This window comes from Phaeodactylum tricornutum, chromosome 10 (genome assembly GCF_000150955.2).
Source record: "Phaeodactylum tricornutum CCAP 1055/1 chromosome 10, whole genome shotgun sequence".
Lineage (NCBI taxonomy): Eukaryota > Bacillariophyta > Bacillariophyceae > Surirellales > Neidiaceae > Phaeodactylum > Phaeodactylum tricornutum.
In genome coordinates, this window is record NC_011678.1 from 857,131 (window position 1) to 872,959 (window position 15,829).

A 15,829-nucleotide genomic window follows, 5' to 3' on the forward strand; every position below is an offset into this window, starting at 1 on the left:
AGCAAGCCTACTATCTTCGACGTCAAGCAAAACGAATCAAGAACGCGAATGCTTCGCATTTTTGACAGTCAAAATCCGGGTTTCATTGGATGTCGTTCCCTCTGTGGCCCTTTGTCTACCGTTGACGAGATACGTCAATTTGAAGTGTATGTGACAAGAAAGAAAGACAAAGAATTGTTCAAATGAAAGACAAAACTTCATTGCCTAGGTGGTCAATCCTTTTACACCAAAATAAGTGACGCGAGAGGGATTTGAACCCTCGCCAATGAAGACAACGGCCTTAACGTTGCGCCTTAGACCGCTCGGCCATCGCGCCGATAGAACCCGAATCATAGGTTAACCCTAACTATAAGTGCGAATATAAGAAGTTATCATTTGATCTGAAGGTAATTGGTGGGTCAAAGGCCATTGATTGTTCGACGTAAGCGTGGGACAATTCTAGTTGAATCTATTTTCTGTAAAGGGAGTATTGCGATTATCTTTAGGAATACAGGTCGTCTTGTAGAGAGCCATTGTCGGCGTCATCTTCGTCGGCTGTGGATCCGTCGCCAAACTTAAAGTTGCTCGCTGCTTCGCCACGTCCGGCTTTTTGCTTTTCTGCAAATTCTTCAAACAGTGTCAAGTCCTTTTCGCTTACACTTCGGCGGGCTCGGCTCATGGCAAAATTGAAATGACTCTTCGTAATCAGCATATTGCCTCCGACCTCCGACGAACCTTCGTCTCCGTCAATTTCGCCTTCTTCGATCTTCTTGTTTCGTTCTTCCGCGGCCAGAATCGCTTCGCGAATAGCAAGCTTCGAAGCCGTTGTGCAGATCTCGGAAATATCAGCCCCACTGAATCCGTGTGTTGATCGAGCCAGCACTTCCAGATCAACGTTGGGGTCCATGGGTGCCTTTCGTAATGCCGCTTGGAAAATAGCGATACGGCTCTTCAAGTCTGGCAGCGGAATATAAATCAGTTGATCAAGGCGTCCTGGACGAATGACGGCTGGGTCGAGAATATCCGGTCGATTGGTAGCACCAATGACAAACACGTTTTTCCGTGCTCCAACACCGTCAATCTCGGTTAGAATCTGATTGATAACACGGTCTCCCGCTTCGCTTCCTCCGGCGCCTCCGCTACCTCGAGTCTTGGCAATCGAATCCATCTCGTCAAACATGAGAATACAAGGACTCGCGGCACGGGCCTTGTCAAAGAGTTCACGAACGTTAGCTTCACTCTCTCCAAACCACTGTGTCAGTAGCTCCGGTCCCTTGATGCTGATAAAGTTGGCCCCGCATTCGTTGGCAATCGCCTTGGCCAAGAGAGTCTTTCCGCAACCAGGAGGGCCGTAAAATAAAACACCTTTACTGGGGCTCATACCGAATTTGATGTATTTTTCGGCGTGTTCCACTGGGTACTGCACCGTCTCGTGTAGCTCTCGCTTTACATCCTCCAGTCCACCGACATCGTCCCAGTGTACGTCGGGGATTTCTACTTGACTCTCACGCAGCGAGGAGGGAGCGACAATGCCCATGGCGTGATCAAAATGCTTTTCCTCGATCACAATCGAATCCAGAATCTTTTTGTCGACTTGGTCTTTATCAAAGTCGATCAATCCCATCTTTCCCCGAATACATTCCAGAGCGGCTTCCATACAAAGCTGTTGTAAATCCGCCCCGACGTAACCGTGGGTGTTCCGTGCCAACAGTTCCAAGTCGACATCGTCTGACAAACGCATATCGCGCATTTTGATTTGCAGAATCTCTAGGCGGCCCTGCTCGTCGGGAATGCCCATGTCGAGTTCGCGGTCGAAGCGACCCGGACGACGAAGCGCCGGTTCGATAACACCGGGACGGTTGGTTGCTGCCATAACAACGACCTTCGACGTGGGTTTGAGCCCGTCCATCAGGGTCAAAAGCTGCGACACGACACGCTTTTCCACTTCTCCACCAGCCTTTTCACGTTTGGGCGCAATCGAATCAATTTCGTCAATAAAGATAATGGCACCATTGTAGTCATCTGCATTTGCTTCCGCGTCTTCAAAGGCTCGGCGTAGATTGGTTTCACTCTCGCCAGCCCGTTTGGAGATTACTTCGGGTCCGTTGATGACGAAAAAGTAGGCTCCGGTTTCGGCGGCGACGGCGCGGGCCATAGCAGTTTTACCGGATCCCGACGGTCCTGTCAGCAGGACGCCTCGCGGTGGGTTAATTCCCAACTTGCGCCACAATTCGGCGTGGCGGAGTGGTAGTTCCACTAGTTCACGGACGGCGGCCAAGTGTTTGCTCGCTCCCCCAATCATGTCGTACCCGGCACCTTCCAAGTCATCGTGGTCGCTACGATCAATTGGTTCACCGTCGCATTCAATGACGGTATCATCTACCACGACGCAAGCCGTATCGCCATCGACTTCGACGGAATCAATCTCGACACACTGAAATTCCAATTTTCCGTAGGGTCCATCCGCATGAAAGGAGTCCCCGCGATGTAGGGAACGGAATTTTCCTTCAAAGTATGGTTTCAGGTAATCATCAAACACGTTGGCGTCCTCCACACCCAACGAAGCCAACGAATCTTGGTAGGGTAGAATGAGCACGGCCTTGCCAAATTTGACGTTGGGGACGGGGACGACGGTGACGGTATCACCAGCGCGGACGGCGGCGTTCTTCATAGCGTCCAGCGACATACCGATCGACTGCAAGGGTTGACCGGCGCCGTCTTGCAAGGCGCTAACGTCGACATCCGCTACAATGGCGACACTGGCTACGGTTTTCTTGCCGCGCTTGCCTTTGATGGATACGGTATCGCCTTCGAAGAGCCCCATTTCTTCCAAGGCGGCTTCCGTCATGCCGACGACCGAATGTCCTTCTTCGCTGTCGTACGCAAAGACTTGCATGGCACTGCGTCCTTCGGCACCACCCAGAATGGCAGTGGAGAGGTCCGGTTTTTTGGTGGGATCGGCAAAGGGTGAGGCGGCGGCTTTCGACGAAAGGGGCTCGGAGACTTGATCCTTTTTGGACTTTTTCTTTTTCTTCTTTTTGGAGGACGACTTTTTGGATTTCCGTACGTCCTCGTCGTCATCCGCAGCAGCAGCTACAATAAGAAGACCACAGCAGAGCATAGGTGAGGAGGACTTGGCGATGCATACGGATTGAAAAAACCGTTTGGCACGCATCTATGCAAAGTACAGTACAGTATAGTACATTTTGGAGAAAGTCTTGCCGCTACCTCAGATGGTATCTAGTTGAGGTGGACACGCCACGGTCCCACTTGCACCCGTGCGCCTGCTTCCACGAATGTCATACGCCAATTCCAAGATCTCAATCACGATCACGTACCGGTGGAACCTCCACGAAGTATTGAACTAGCCGTCACGCTTTCGCTCACACCCCAGGCGGCTGTCGTAAGATCCCGTCGTTGTGCGGTGGCAGCCCAGGACGTCGTCAGCAATGGGATGCTGCGGGGAGCCCATACGGCCCCCGCCGATCGAGCCAAGGACAGCACTGCCAGTACCAGCAGGCATGGTCTCGAAAAGACCATGGTAAGCAGATGTGTGATTGTGTGTGTGAGAGTGTGCGCGTACTAAAAGGGACCGTGCGTCAAATTGATTTCGATCGTTCAAAAACTTCAATCAATCAATCGTTCGATCAATCAAGAAACGTAATAAACTGCCGTCCGCGTTCACTCCTTGAACCGATGCGTAGACTTGGTTCCTGATGGGCGTTCGGAAACCCACTAACAGTAATCACGTTCTTAAAGTGTTGGTAAGCGAACGAGTCCTTCAGGGGGAGGATAGCGTACGGGGAGAAGTTGTCAATAAATGTACTTTCACGGGTACAAACACCGATCAATCCGATTTCTTACAGTCAATCAATCCGAGATTGCCTCTACGCTCTTGTATGGAGGTTTGTGTACCCTTGGGAATATGTCAAGCTTGTTGGCTTGTTGGTGCACTGACGGAAATCGCAATGGACTATGATACCAGCGACACGCAACCCTCCTCTTCCAACGAGCATTCACATGCACACACGGCAGGGCCTCCCTCCGTATGTTGAACTCGGCTTCGCGGTTCCACGTGACGGTCGGCTCTCCGCGGACGATAGGCCGAACGTACGTCATACGAGCAGACGGAAAATGGAAGGACGGACAGTCCAGTGGACACAAATTGGATTGTCCTACGTCGTGTCGTCCGAGAGACGCAGTCCTTCCTCCATCAACAACCAAGACACTCACATTTTACCATTTTCTTCTTTCATCGATTGTATGCTTATTTTCACCTCTCTACGTAGCCGTCTGATTTCCCCCTTCTTGGCTGTAGAATATTCGTCTGTGTGTCAATGTTGATAACCATTACCGCCGTTGGATTGTCCAAAGTAGGAAGCATCCAGGTTGTGGGCTTGCTTTGTACCTCACGAAGAGCACGGCGCACAACTAATTTGTTTGGTGGCTCTTGACCGCACCAAAGAAAGGTGGGTGCCGTAACCGCTCTGGTCACAAAGATTTTTGGAACCTTCTCTTTCGTAACGAATTGGGAACTACGGTAACTGAGGTGCTCGTGACGGCTGTTGGGTTTGGGCCACCAACCCGTTCTGGCACGCTGGATCGTTCCACTACCGAGAATAACCTTTCTCGTGATAGTGTCGGGAGACATTTCAGAGGAGAAAGCGTCCATAGATGTCTTTCCCTCCAAACAGGGAAGAATGGAATGACGAAGAATTATTCCAGGTGTATTCCAGTCAGATCAAAATCAACAACCGGCCAGCCAGCTACTTTAGTAGGGACAGGACAATCCGAGCACAAGCCACCGGACACGTAACCGGTACTGTCGAAAGAGCCCCTAACCGTCTACATTGAATGATTGATACAGTAATAGTGATTGTTTGTGCAATAATCAACAAAGTAGTAATTCGACCACCAAAAACGTGGACAATGACGACAAAGAAGTGCCCTTGCAAAAGCAGTCCCAGTCAATGCATCAGGCTGTCCACTAAACAGTCTTTTGCCCCCAGGAAACAATGATTAGACTAGGAACCCTCCCGTTGGACGTTAGGCTTTTCTTCCAGCACAAATAAGGATAGATGCGCGTTGTGGAAGCATGCGTGAAACAGTGGAAGCATGCGTGAAACATTCCTCCATACGCCTACTCTTATGCTACAACTCGAACTACAAACAAGATTCAGCATTCGAAGACCAAGACGACAGAGCGTGCATCCATGTTTGACAACTATAGTTTTATTAGTCCTTTTGCTTTCAAAAAACTAGTGTATCCCAAAACCAAAACACTACCGGGAGCAATCTCTCTAAGAAGTCAAGGTTTCGGCGAGTTTGGGTTCGTTCTTGAGATGGATCATGACGTCCCGCATGCGCTTGACATCCTGCGCCTTGGAAGTCGAATCGTGCGAGAGTTCAACCATCTTGCAGACGCGCTGCCAGCTGTTATCGTTTTCGAGGTCGGCTTCAATGGCTTCCAGTTTGGCCTGCTCGTCTTCGCGGTTCTTGCCCATTTTGTTTTCGCGCTTGCGCTCGCGTTCCTTCTGAAAGTCTTCCATAAAGGCTCGCGAAGCTTCGACGAATTCTGCCTTGCGAGAATTCTCTTCGTCCTTGCGCTTCAGCAAGGTTTCCTGCCATTCCGCGTTGAACTTTTGCATTGGCGTGGGCTCCGCGTTGGCCAGCGCCAAATCGTCGTTGGCGGTATCTTCCATGCCATCCTCGTGATCGTCCATCGACGGTGCCCCCATAATGATGGGAGCATCGTCGGTGGGAGACGCTTCGTCAACCTCGCCCAAATACGCTGGTTGATCGCCACCGTCCGGAATCATGGCAAAGCCCGAGTCACTCCCCGACGGGTCGCCCAACAGAATCGGGGCATCGTCGTTGTCCATGGTAGGTCCGTCCGATGGGGGCTGCGCAAAGAACTGATTCTCCTCTGCCATTCTGTCAATGACTTGAGTGTGTGAAAAATGAAAACAAGCAAGGGGATTTCGAGAGCAACACAAGCTTCGAATCGAATAAGCGACAATGGGAGCGGAGAGTACAGCGTTGGACAATCCCGCGACCTGCGGCGGCGTTCCCGCGCTGGACGATGACTGCGTGCCCTACCGTGCAGTGCAGTGCGATACGGTAACGCATTTTCTCAACGGATCGTGCACAAATCTACTACTAGACAGGTAGGATCTACCAATCCGTACCGGAATGTCTGTACCGCGCACGTATAGATCGTTGGAGTCGCCGATGCGGATCTTGGCCACTTTGGAAAACCGAGACCCGGATGATACCCTTCGTTATCATTGGCTGCGTCTTTTGTCTGGTTACGTCAGCATTTGATTGCCTATATTATTCTGGTTAATTTGAAGATTCCTAGTTCCTATTCGGATGGTGGACGCCATCAGCGACGATACGATCGGGGACATTCACACGAGTCCTCGATTTCACCCTCAAACTCGTGCGTTGCCTTGCCCCTACCGCAATTTCCTGTGAGAACGAACCATGGTACGTTCGGGGTTTGTCGTTTCGGCGTTGCTGGGTCCTACATTCGTATCACCTTTTCTCTAGTATGACGGGCGAGTCACTTGAAAGTATTCCTTCATTCGACACACTGTAGTCCCGAACAAACTCGTCCAAATCGACAAACGCCGCCGCAGTGATTACGGGAAGATACGAATTCGGATTCCGTACATTTTCTCATCGTTCCATTTTTGCATTCCGTATTCCAGTCTCTCCGTGTGGCGACTACTTTGGCGGCCCGTCGGGCGACCGCAGTCCTACAACGCCGCCACGCCCAGACGGTTCCGCGTCTCGGCTCCGAAGCCGAAATGCAAGCCGAAGCGATCCAGCAGATTCGGGCGCGGGTGCAGTACCAGAAGGAACTCCTCAAGACGCAGGAACACCACACCATCGAGGAGGAACTGGGAGAAATGTGGCGATGGGTCAACATCACCTTTTGGGTTGCTATTCCCATCTGTGTTCTCTCCGCCGCTTACACTTTCTTTTTCGAGGAGCACGGTCATCGCATTGAAGAGAATGTCCCGGAATTCATGGGCATTCGTACCAAGGAGTTTCCCTGGGAATGTGGTGAATGCGACCTTTTCGATTCCAAGTGCTGGAAAAAATGCCGGGCTGAAAAGGAGTAAGCTCGCGGTAGAAGAGTACCATGCGAAGATGTTGGAATGTAATAAGAAAATAGGAACGGAGGGAAACGAACGATTGTACTAGGAATGCTCTCTGTAAAACCTAGACTCCATAGCGAAATGATCGGTATGTACTAGCCTACGAATTATTACGGAGTAGGGATGCAACAGAGAACATTTCACCCTACCGAGAGCACTGAAAGCCAACGAACGAAACCGGAGCCAAATGGCCTCACGCGTGTGGAAGAAGTTCTCGTTTGTGAACAGTCATCCATTCATCCAAACCGTTCCAGAAAGATGCAAACGATACACTATCCAATCCACGTTTGTCACGATTCAACTGTGATTTTCGAACTGACCAACCAGCCAGTTCCGCAGGAAGCTTGGCGCCTTCCATGCTCACAAAGAACCCGTACGTTCGTGCAAACAGGTGCACGGGGTCATTGTACTTCTCACCCCAATCTTTGAACTGCCAAGATTGTCCCAATACAAAGACGGCTACAATACGCTCCCATTCTCTCGGATCCGGGCCCAGTTTTTTGGGCGTGTCCACAATCTCGTATTCCAAAGGAGCCGTTCCATTGGCGCCCACCATAGGAACGTTGCGGGTAAATGACGTCGCGGGGGTTCGTTGACGCCCTTGCTTGACCATGACGTCGCGAGGAACGAAACGAGCGTTTGCCAGAAATTCATGCGCGTTGATGATCGTTATCGGTGCTGTCATTCCCTTTGGAACGACAATCACTGGCTTTTTGCCGACCAAATAGGACCGATCGTTCTTGGGTTTACCAGACGAAAATGGTGTACTGCTGGAATTTTTGGATTTACTGGAGGGGGGATTGACCGTATCATTGTAAAGTTCCAGTACGCGCGACAGATCTTTGCGGGGATTGGCAGCACGCAGAATGGACGCTGAGTTTCCTACGGGGATTTCGTTCGCCGTAATCGTCTGCGTGGCTTCTTTGTTCTCCTCCAAAAGCTCGGGCGTGACTTCAAACCCTTCTGTGGAAAGCGCCTTGGTAATTTCTTCTTTTTCAAGATTGTGGTCTAAATGACGCTTGTCCACAACCTCACTCAAATTGGAAATAAGCTGCTCATTGGTGACCAGTTTAGGTCTTTTCTTTTCCTTCTTTACTTTGGGATCCTGGGATCGATGCTTGCGTTTGCCATGCTTGTCTTTCGAAGAACGATGTTCCTGGTGTTTGCGACTCTTTTCCGTTAACTTATCTGATGGTTTCTCCTCTACGGGAACAGTAGGGACAGCAATTTCGGCTGCTTTTGCCGACGATACCTCGGGTTGTTCTAAAGAACTAGCAAAGTAGCCCAGGATGGTACCCTTGTCCAACGTTTTGACGGGGTCGGTCACATTGTACTTTTTGCAAGCATTACGATAGGCCAAGACACCCTGGTCCGGATCGAGAATTTGCAAGTAAATGGAAACCAGGCTATACGAGCAACTCTTTTCACCGAAAGTAATGGTCAGCTTTTCGTTCGGGAGCGTTGTGCCGTCCAAAGAGACACTCTGCCCGTCCTCCGAAACGCGGGCGTCCTTCAGTTTACTCTGGGCCACCCATTGTGAGAGAGCGTCTCTAACTCTGTCAGGATCTGACATGGGATTCTCGTCTCGATTAGAATTCAATTGAATGCAAACGAAACCCAAAGCCACAATCCATGCAACTCTACGGCTGACCTTGCAATTTATCACGTAAAATTTTACTAACGAAAAACAAACAAATGCAACTATAATTCCAACATGTATAAATAAGTGACTAAGGCCTCTGAAGTTTGTGAACGATCTGAAGTTGTCACAGTATGGCGCGATGGCCGAGCGGTCTAAGGCGCAACGTTAAGGCCGTTGTCTTCATTGGCGAGGGTTCAAATCCCTCTCGCGTCACTCTCTTTTTGCACAATACACAGTTTTTATCTCCTCTTTCTAGGGTTCAAATCCCTCTCGCGTCACTCTCTTTTTGCACAATACACAGTTTTTATCTCCTCTTTCTTTATACACTATGTTCACAGTTTGTTCTCCGACGAGTCACTTTCTTTTTCACTTTGTTCACAAGTTTATCTCCTGCCGGTCAGAATCATCGCCGGCAGCCGTTCATTTGAGAGACTGAATTCGTCCGTCATTGAAGTTACTGTAAGTAGTGTCTCTGTGTACTAAAATGAAATGGCAGTATGAACATGACAGGTCTAAACAGTTTATAGTAGTGGATATGTAGGCACCTATCCTGTTTCTTCATACAAAGCGAAAGGAATCAGGGTTGGATATTACTCTTTCAGAGGCCGGAACGCGACCGTGCTTCGTAAGTTTTGGCCGAGTGGCGGCGGAGACCGACAAAACCGGCAAAATCCAGGCAGCTGATTGGGGCTCGGCAGGGTTGGTGGCGAGTGCTATCCTCTCGTTCGAAGGTGTTGCTCGATAATTTGAAGCTTCTTGAGACAAAGAAACCATTCCAAGACCGTCGCTCGGAACTTCTTGATCAGCAACGGCCGTGGGCTCAATGGTACGCGATTCCTCCATATCATTGCGTGGGCCGCTTCCATCTCGAGGCGATGACTGCTCAACCCCCAATGAATCACGGAAAAATGAGGCACCATCATCCGTATTTGTGTCTCGTGAAATTTGTTCCCCGTCCACGCCCATGTTCACTTCCAGCGTTGGACGCAGTTCTGTCTCGTTCGGACCTTTTTGTTGCGTTCTCGTTTGTGGAGCTTGCCTGCTCAATAAAAGACAACAATACGCAGTGACCAAGCATCCCAGCATCGAAAATAAGGTGTAAATTCCCGTCACTCCAAGACTGCAGTCATCTTGGTACAGTTCTCCCAGTCGGTACCTGTTGTCGAACCGATTGCTATCGCAAAAGGGTTTAATAGCCAGAAACGCCATTCCTTGAAAACAGAAACTGAGCAAGACAAATCCAGCCCCGACAGCTTGATACACTAAACGCGAATAGCCTTTATTTGCGCAAAGCAGCAAAACCAAGCCAAAAATGGAAGAGAAGCCCATACTGGACAAGTGAAAGCCCCCAGCCATTGTTTCCCGAGGGTTCAGTAGACCGCTCGGGTACCTCGTACATCCACCAATTAAATCGTTAGTATCGGTAGGTAAGCCTAGTAGCGCAAGATTGCCACGGTTGTAGCTAAAATAGCCGAGTTGCAGCGATTGGAGATTTGTTATGCCAATAGGTTGGATCTGGACTAGCTGGCACCTGAGAACCGCAAAGAGGAAAAGGACAAAGCAAATACGGAGTATGGTTGCATGTGAGTACGTCTTTGACCGACGGTAGAATCCAGCACGATAGAGAGACTTACCCTGAAATGCTGAGAAAGCCGAAAGCCAGAGTAACAATAGTGGTGATGAGTGGGACCCATGATGCCGTCCTGTCAAGAGAGCGCGAACGAGCATGAAGCGTAAGAAAGCAGGTTGGCATCCCTCAAAGTGTGTTTCCTTGACTGAGATTCACAAGTGCCTGGCAACTTACCTTCCACTCCTCAGACATCTGCAAACGAACGCACGACAACACATCATGTTCACAGTCAATCGATGAATAGCTTGGCAACAGCGGAACCAAGCTAGCGTTCGCTGATATGACTGGACGACGACAACCTCCTACCTAGTTGGTTGCAGGTTTTGTCGAGGCACCGTGCCAAGCAAGCCATGCTACCCTGCCGGCTATATTCGTATTCACAGTCAGGCGACATGAGAAGGGCACGTTAGCGTTCTCAAGGACGTACATCTCACACCTATGTATGCTTTTACATATCAACAAACGCGCCAACCATTGGCGAAGAAAAAGGAATGAGAGTTGGTCGAGCGTCATGGGCCCGATGAGCTTACCAAACTAGCAGCTTGACTGTGACTGAATGTGAGTGATCTGGGCGCCGTTTTCTGTGTCTCGAGGGTGTCACTATTTTTGCCATTAAGGGCGAGTCCGGATGTCCATCAGACCCGTGATAGACACCTACTGTGAGCCGCCGACAATTTTTCCGAAACCACGACCAGATTGCAGCCGCCGTCCGGTTCTGCTTCCTCACATGACGGCATGATTCCCGCATCTCCCTCCAGCGCTCTCACATCAGCTTGCAGTTAGGGCTTTCACATAGACATTGACGAAAGAAAAAATTAGGGAGAGCGTAAACAAAAATTGACCCTTGCGAACATCGCTTCGCATTTACTATTACAAAGTATTGACAATCTGTTTCGTGCTCGGTTTGCTTCTTTCTCTTTTACCCAATCGCCACAACATTCTAACGATATGTTCGGCTTTGACAATCAATGGTAAGCCGTAATCGGGGATGATGCTTTGATGGTCTGAAGGCTTTGGAACACTACTAGCAGTGAGAGACAGAAGTGATTCTAAAGCTCGCGAAGGTCTTCAGCTATCACCCTTTGATTTTTAGGGTCTGCTCTCTCACCGCCGACTGTCTTTTCGTTTCGTTCGCAAACATAACGAGCAGGTGCTTGCACATGATCCCGGCGCTCTTGTCGGCCTTTGCCTTTACGACCGCGGCCCTGGCAAGCTTTTGGTGCGAGACCATCAAATTTGTACCCAACGACGACACCCCTAATAACCTGCCCAGCTTACATTTTGGAATATGGTACCAACGCCAAACGGAGGTTAAGTCGATTGAAGTAGGCGACAACGTGCGTGTTGTTGTGCGCAACACCTGTGTCGACTATCCCGGTTCCATTGACATCGATTCAAGCTGGAAGACGGCCCGGGCCTTTTCCGTCATGGCCTTGCTCATTGGGGGCCTCGTAACGTTTGCCTTGGTTCTCGCACCATGCGCCTACTCATACGCAGGCAAAGGGCGCTGGCAGAGTGTAGCGATCTTTTGTTTGGTCGTTCTTCCCTTATTCCAAGGACTGACATTTTTGCTATTCCAATCCGACGCTTGTTTAGAAAACCCAGTCGTTAGCAATATTCGAAATACGGAGGACCAGCAGCAAGGCTTGGATTTTTACCCTGACGAATGCGAGTGGGATGCGGGAAGCTCAGCCAATGTCTCCGCCGCAGTCCTTTGGTTTGTTGCCGGATTGGCGATGTTGGCTATGGGAGCCCCCCGACGACCGGAACGTCCTCCGCCAGAAACGCAACAAGTTACCTACCAGCACACCGAAAATCTCGACGGTACCGCAACTGTAGCTGAAACAGCCGTCGTGAAGGGTACCGCAATTAGCACGGAAGACCCACACTCCGCTGTGACGGAATAGACATGGCAGAATTGGGGGTTTCAACATATTTCATTTACTGTTAATTCTATTTTACTAACAAGCCACAGAAACAGAAGGTTTGCGACTCGAGTTTGAATATGCATCTCGCTCATTGAACATTGGGCTGACGTCTTCTACTAGTTTGAATCCGTCAATTATGTGCGCTGTGAATTGTTTATAGTAATCACGCGGCTTCGGTAGGCCCAAGTAAATAGGAAAGTTGTATGAACACTAAAAAAACCGGGAATGCCTTATCAAACAAATCGAAATTGACTGTGAAAGCCTACGTCATGCCGGAAAATGAAGCTGGATTTTATTAGCTTGCATCTTCAACGATATTTCTACTAACTTTACGCATCAAACTGGTATGTATTTTCATAATTTAACCACAATTTATACCAAGAAATTATTTCACGAACAACCTAAAGGATTTAACGAATATATTTACCTCTTGTATCTACGGACACGAGCTTTTCTGGGTCCGTCCCCATAATGTTTCCCCCGTACTTTCATTTCATTGGAGTCTTGCTTTCTGAACGCAAGCGACTTGCAATCTTCGGAGATTTTGGTACTTTCCAGAGGATACCGCGCAAGCTCCCACTATGGTGTGCGAGGCCGCGCAAATACATCAGGTCGAAGGATCTCACAATCTTGATTTCAGAAAAACGCACTGGTTCTCCTTTTGCGATATACTGCTCCTACAAATTAAATGTCTAGCTCTCGTAGTCAATGGTAAGGCAAACTGAATAGAAAAGTGATATTGCCAGAGTCGTTTACTGTATACTTTAAAGAATTGTTTGGGATCACCTGATTTGACTTCGCTGAATTACTATGGATGATGGTCCTCTCACTTCAAGTTGACCAGATGTTTCCAATTACCATAACCCTAACCTTTTTCTCACCAACGGCTGTATGTGTTTCTTATGTTCGCCTGAACACGCTTTTACCAACACAACAAAATTGGCAGTTGCTTGAACCTCCTCCAAGCACTTTTGGCCGTCTTTGCCCTGATCACCGCTACCCTGGCGAGCTTCTGGTGTGAGACCATCAAGTTCATCCCAAGTAGTAGACGTAGACTTTCGATACCTTCTTTGCACTTCGGACTATGGTCTGTACGATCAACAACGATAGACAATCTTGGGATTGCAGGAAACGTCCGTATCGTGGTACGGAACACTTGTGTCAGCTATCCTAGTTTGCTAAACATCGATTCAAGCTGGAAGGCAGCTCGTGCCTTTTCCGTCGTGGCCTTGATTCTTGGTTGTGTAGTCACGCTTACTTTGGTTGTTCTGTCGTGCATTTCCTCCGACTTTACAAAACGGAGCTGGAGCCTCCTAGTCGTGCTTTGTTTGGTTATTCTTCCATTGTTTCAAGGATTGACATTTTTAATATTGCAGTCCAACGCTTGTCGTGACAATGCAGTAGTTACAAGCATTGGAATTTTACAAGGAGTATCTTCATATTCCGATGAATGTGATTGGGATGCCGGCAGTTCGGCCAACGTTGCCGCCGTTGTTCTTTGGTTCGCTGCCGGAATGGTAATGCTCACGTTGGGCCCCCCGGAACGCGATGAACGTTCGTCCAGCCGAACCCAAGAAGTTAAAAACAATAACACAGGCGCGGCAGCTATGACCGAAGCAGACGGCGCCATTGGTGGCTCGGAAATCCCGAATTTGAACGTCTAATGGAATAAGGAAGCAATGGATCCATTATTGTACGTTTCAGATTGTGAATTTTTTAGTTATGTGTACCAAATAGTTTTTGAAAACAATGAGCCACTGTTAAAAGTAGCGAAATGTTTTTCTTTTCTTCGCATTTGTCATTTGCGCTCACGCCAAAGTCGAGCACATTCCATCATGACATCTGGCTGTGAAATCTTCTTCCCGGTACTAGCACGCTGCTGTTCCAGGTATTGTCGCACTCTCTGCGACTTTTCCTTGACAAAAATATTGTAAGCAGATGGTACTGCCTTTTTACGAGGGGTCGGTTCCAGTTGACAGCTAGCGCCACGTTCATCAGGCACTTCAATTTCCATCAAAGCGCCTTTGCAGCGACCGCATACTTGCTTAAAGGGATCCACGCTCCGACTGTGTCTACGTATGATGACTCCACATTTGGGGGTGGTACAGGCCCATGCGTACTTGTACTGGATTTCGTAGTCGTGTGTCGTGGTCACCATAATGTCCGGAAACGAGGACATGGCGTGCTTCGCCCACTTTTTGAAGCATTTACCGTGGGGCGGTTTGGCCACGTGGTCGACGACCCATGCCGCAGCGTGACACATTTCGTGCATTAATGTCGAGCTTAAGCGAAAAGGATTGTCGATAACCTTAGTACTCAACTCGATCACAGCCGTGTATTTTGTTGGGGAGCCCTGGCGGGTGGTCTTCCGCATCCTCGTCAATCCGGCAGTGGTTCGGAGCTTGTTGGACCAGGATAACGTTACTTCAGAGAGTAGAAGGTCATGAAAAGCATCTCGATCAAATTTTTCGAAATTCGTTTGTGCCAGAGACGCTCTAATCCGGCGAAAGGTGGCCCGTGATATGGCCTTGGGAGACGCTTTGCGCTGGGGCCGTTGCAAGGGTTTCTGGATTTCAATCTCGTCTTCACTACTGACAATAGATTCCTCGTTTTCTTCTTCGGATGATGAAATAAAACTACGACTTGATTCATCTTCACCGTCACTGCCGAGGACTATTATCCGGTTTCTTCGCGTGAACTCACCGAGGTCTTTACCGTCATTGTCACTGGTGTCTTCTCCGTTCCATTCTGCCTCCGATGACGATGGTGACCGGTCGGGAGAGGATTCGACCTCATCTTTTTGTTGAGATCTGATGGGCAAGTGATTGGAGTCATGACGCGCTACGGATAGGTTTGTCTCATCCTCACTGCTGCTCAATAGATCAATAACGGGTGGAGGCTTTCGAAAAATATGGTACTCGGATTCAGGAGGAGTCGACAAGCAATTTTGAAATGCGGACTTTTTACTGACTTTTTGCCCGCTTCCATCTTTTTCCACGACATCAAATATTTCGTTGACCAGTACGAACGTAGACATATTTCCTTCGTTCGGGTTATGCTGGCCAAGAACTTTGTTGCTCTGATCGAAGTGTACGTTGCTGCTATTGTTGTTTAATGGGAGTTTCATCGAAACCGAAGTCTTTTCTGAAGGGAGTACATCCCGATCCTGGATTGGATCGTTCTCTTTGTCGGAGACAGTGTCGTCCATCAATTGCGTAACAGTCAGGGATTGCATCCGTTGCATAAGATCGAAATTGGTTCCGACAGGTAAAGTAATTTCACCGGGATGCGACTGGTCGGACGACGGGCGAGAACAGCGCATAGAGAACGTAGGATTGCCTTCAAAATCAACGTTATCAAAGCGCACCACAGTAGATCCAGATGAGTCCGTATTGTCATCTTCGAAGTTACTATCACTGGCAATATCGTCGTCGCTACTGCCGTCGTCATTCCGGGATGCTGAGTCATTCTTGTTCTTTGGCGA

General features: G+C 49.1%; 9 protein-coding genes across 9 annotated transcripts; 3 read left to right on the forward strand and 6 right to left on the reverse strand.

The window, feature by feature from the left end:
- Positions 1–438: 438 nt before the first annotated feature.
- On the reverse strand, positions 439–3,942 carry sCdc48 (predicted protein). Its single transcript, XM_002181052.1, has 2 exons — positions 3,318–3,942; positions 439–3,072 (listed from the first exon to the last, which is right to left on the reverse strand). Exons 1-2 carry the CDS (start codon positions 3,517–3,519, stop codon positions 482–484), a joined length of 2,793 nt encoding a protein of 930 aa, XP_002181088.1. The 5' UTR covers positions 3,520–3,942; the 3' UTR covers positions 439–481.
- A 310-nt stretch (positions 3,943–4,252) lies between these two features.
- PHATRDRAFT_36598 (predicted protein) lies at positions 4,253–4,630 on the reverse strand (the record flags this gene model as incomplete). Its single annotated transcript, XM_002181053.1, has 1 exon — positions 4,253–4,630. The coding sequence occupies one exon, from the start codon at positions 4,628–4,630 to the stop codon at positions 4,253–4,255; it is 378 nt and encodes a 125-aa protein (XP_002181089.1).
- Positions 4,631–5,186: 556 nt separating this feature from the next.
- CLC (predicted protein) lies at positions 5,187–5,981 on the reverse strand. Its single transcript, XM_002181054.1, has one exon. The coding sequence runs from the start codon at positions 5,910–5,912 to the stop codon at positions 5,280–5,282; it is 633 nt and encodes a 210-aa protein (XP_002181090.1). The 5' UTR covers positions 5,913–5,981; the 3' UTR covers positions 5,187–5,279.
- A 484-nt stretch (positions 5,982–6,465) lies between these two features.
- On the forward strand, positions 6,466–7,109 carry PHATRDRAFT_36600 (predicted protein; the record flags this gene model as incomplete). Its single annotated transcript, XM_002180874.1, has 2 exons — positions 6,466–6,468; positions 6,693–7,109. 2 exons carry the CDS (start codon positions 6,466–6,468, stop codon positions 7,107–7,109), a joined length of 420 nt encoding a protein of 139 aa, XP_002180910.1.
- Positions 7,110–7,231: 122 nt separating this feature from the next.
- Positions 7,232–8,728, reverse strand: PHATRDRAFT_46600 (predicted protein). Its single transcript, XM_002181055.1, has one exon. The coding sequence runs from the start codon at positions 8,716–8,718 to the stop codon at positions 7,339–7,341; it is 1,380 nt and encodes a 459-aa protein (XP_002181091.1). The 5' UTR covers positions 8,719–8,728; the 3' UTR covers positions 7,232–7,338.
- A 617-nt stretch (positions 8,729–9,345) lies between these two features.
- PHATRDRAFT_46601 (predicted protein) lies at positions 9,346–10,670 on the reverse strand (the record flags this gene model as incomplete). Its single annotated transcript, XM_002181056.1, has 3 exons — positions 10,592–10,670; positions 10,422–10,490; positions 9,346–10,380 (listed from the first exon to the last, which is right to left on the reverse strand). The coding sequence occupies exons 1-3, from the start codon at positions 10,607–10,609 to the stop codon at positions 9,346–9,348; spliced, it is 1,122 nt and encodes a 373-aa protein (XP_002181092.1). The 5' UTR covers positions 10,610–10,670.
- A 631-nt stretch (positions 10,671–11,301) lies between these two features.
- Positions 11,302–12,386, forward strand: PHATRDRAFT_46602 (predicted protein). The gene is made up of 2 exons (XM_002180875.1): positions 11,302–11,388; positions 11,568–12,386. Exons 1-2 carry the CDS (start codon positions 11,366–11,368, stop codon positions 12,322–12,324), a joined length of 780 nt encoding a protein of 259 aa, XP_002180911.1. The 5' UTR covers positions 11,302–11,365; the 3' UTR covers positions 12,325–12,386.
- A 540-nt stretch (positions 12,387–12,926) lies between these two features.
- Positions 12,927–14,035, forward strand: PHATRDRAFT_46603 (predicted protein; the record flags this gene model as incomplete). Its single annotated transcript, XM_002180876.1, has 2 exons — positions 12,927–13,056; positions 13,312–14,035. The coding sequence occupies 2 exons, from the start codon at positions 12,927–12,929 to the stop codon at positions 14,007–14,009; spliced, it is 828 nt and encodes a 275-aa protein (XP_002180912.1). The 3' UTR covers positions 14,010–14,035.
- Positions 14,036–14,236: 201 nt separating this feature from the next.
- On the reverse strand, positions 14,237–14,872 carry PHATRDRAFT_13028 (predicted protein; the record flags this gene model as incomplete). The annotated part of the gene is made up of 2 exons (XM_002181057.1): positions 14,237–14,289; positions 14,335–14,872. Coding segments are annotated over 2 exons (591 nt in total), but the record flags the coding sequence as incomplete, so codon positions are not given.
- Positions 14,873–15,829: the final 957 nt, after the last annotated feature.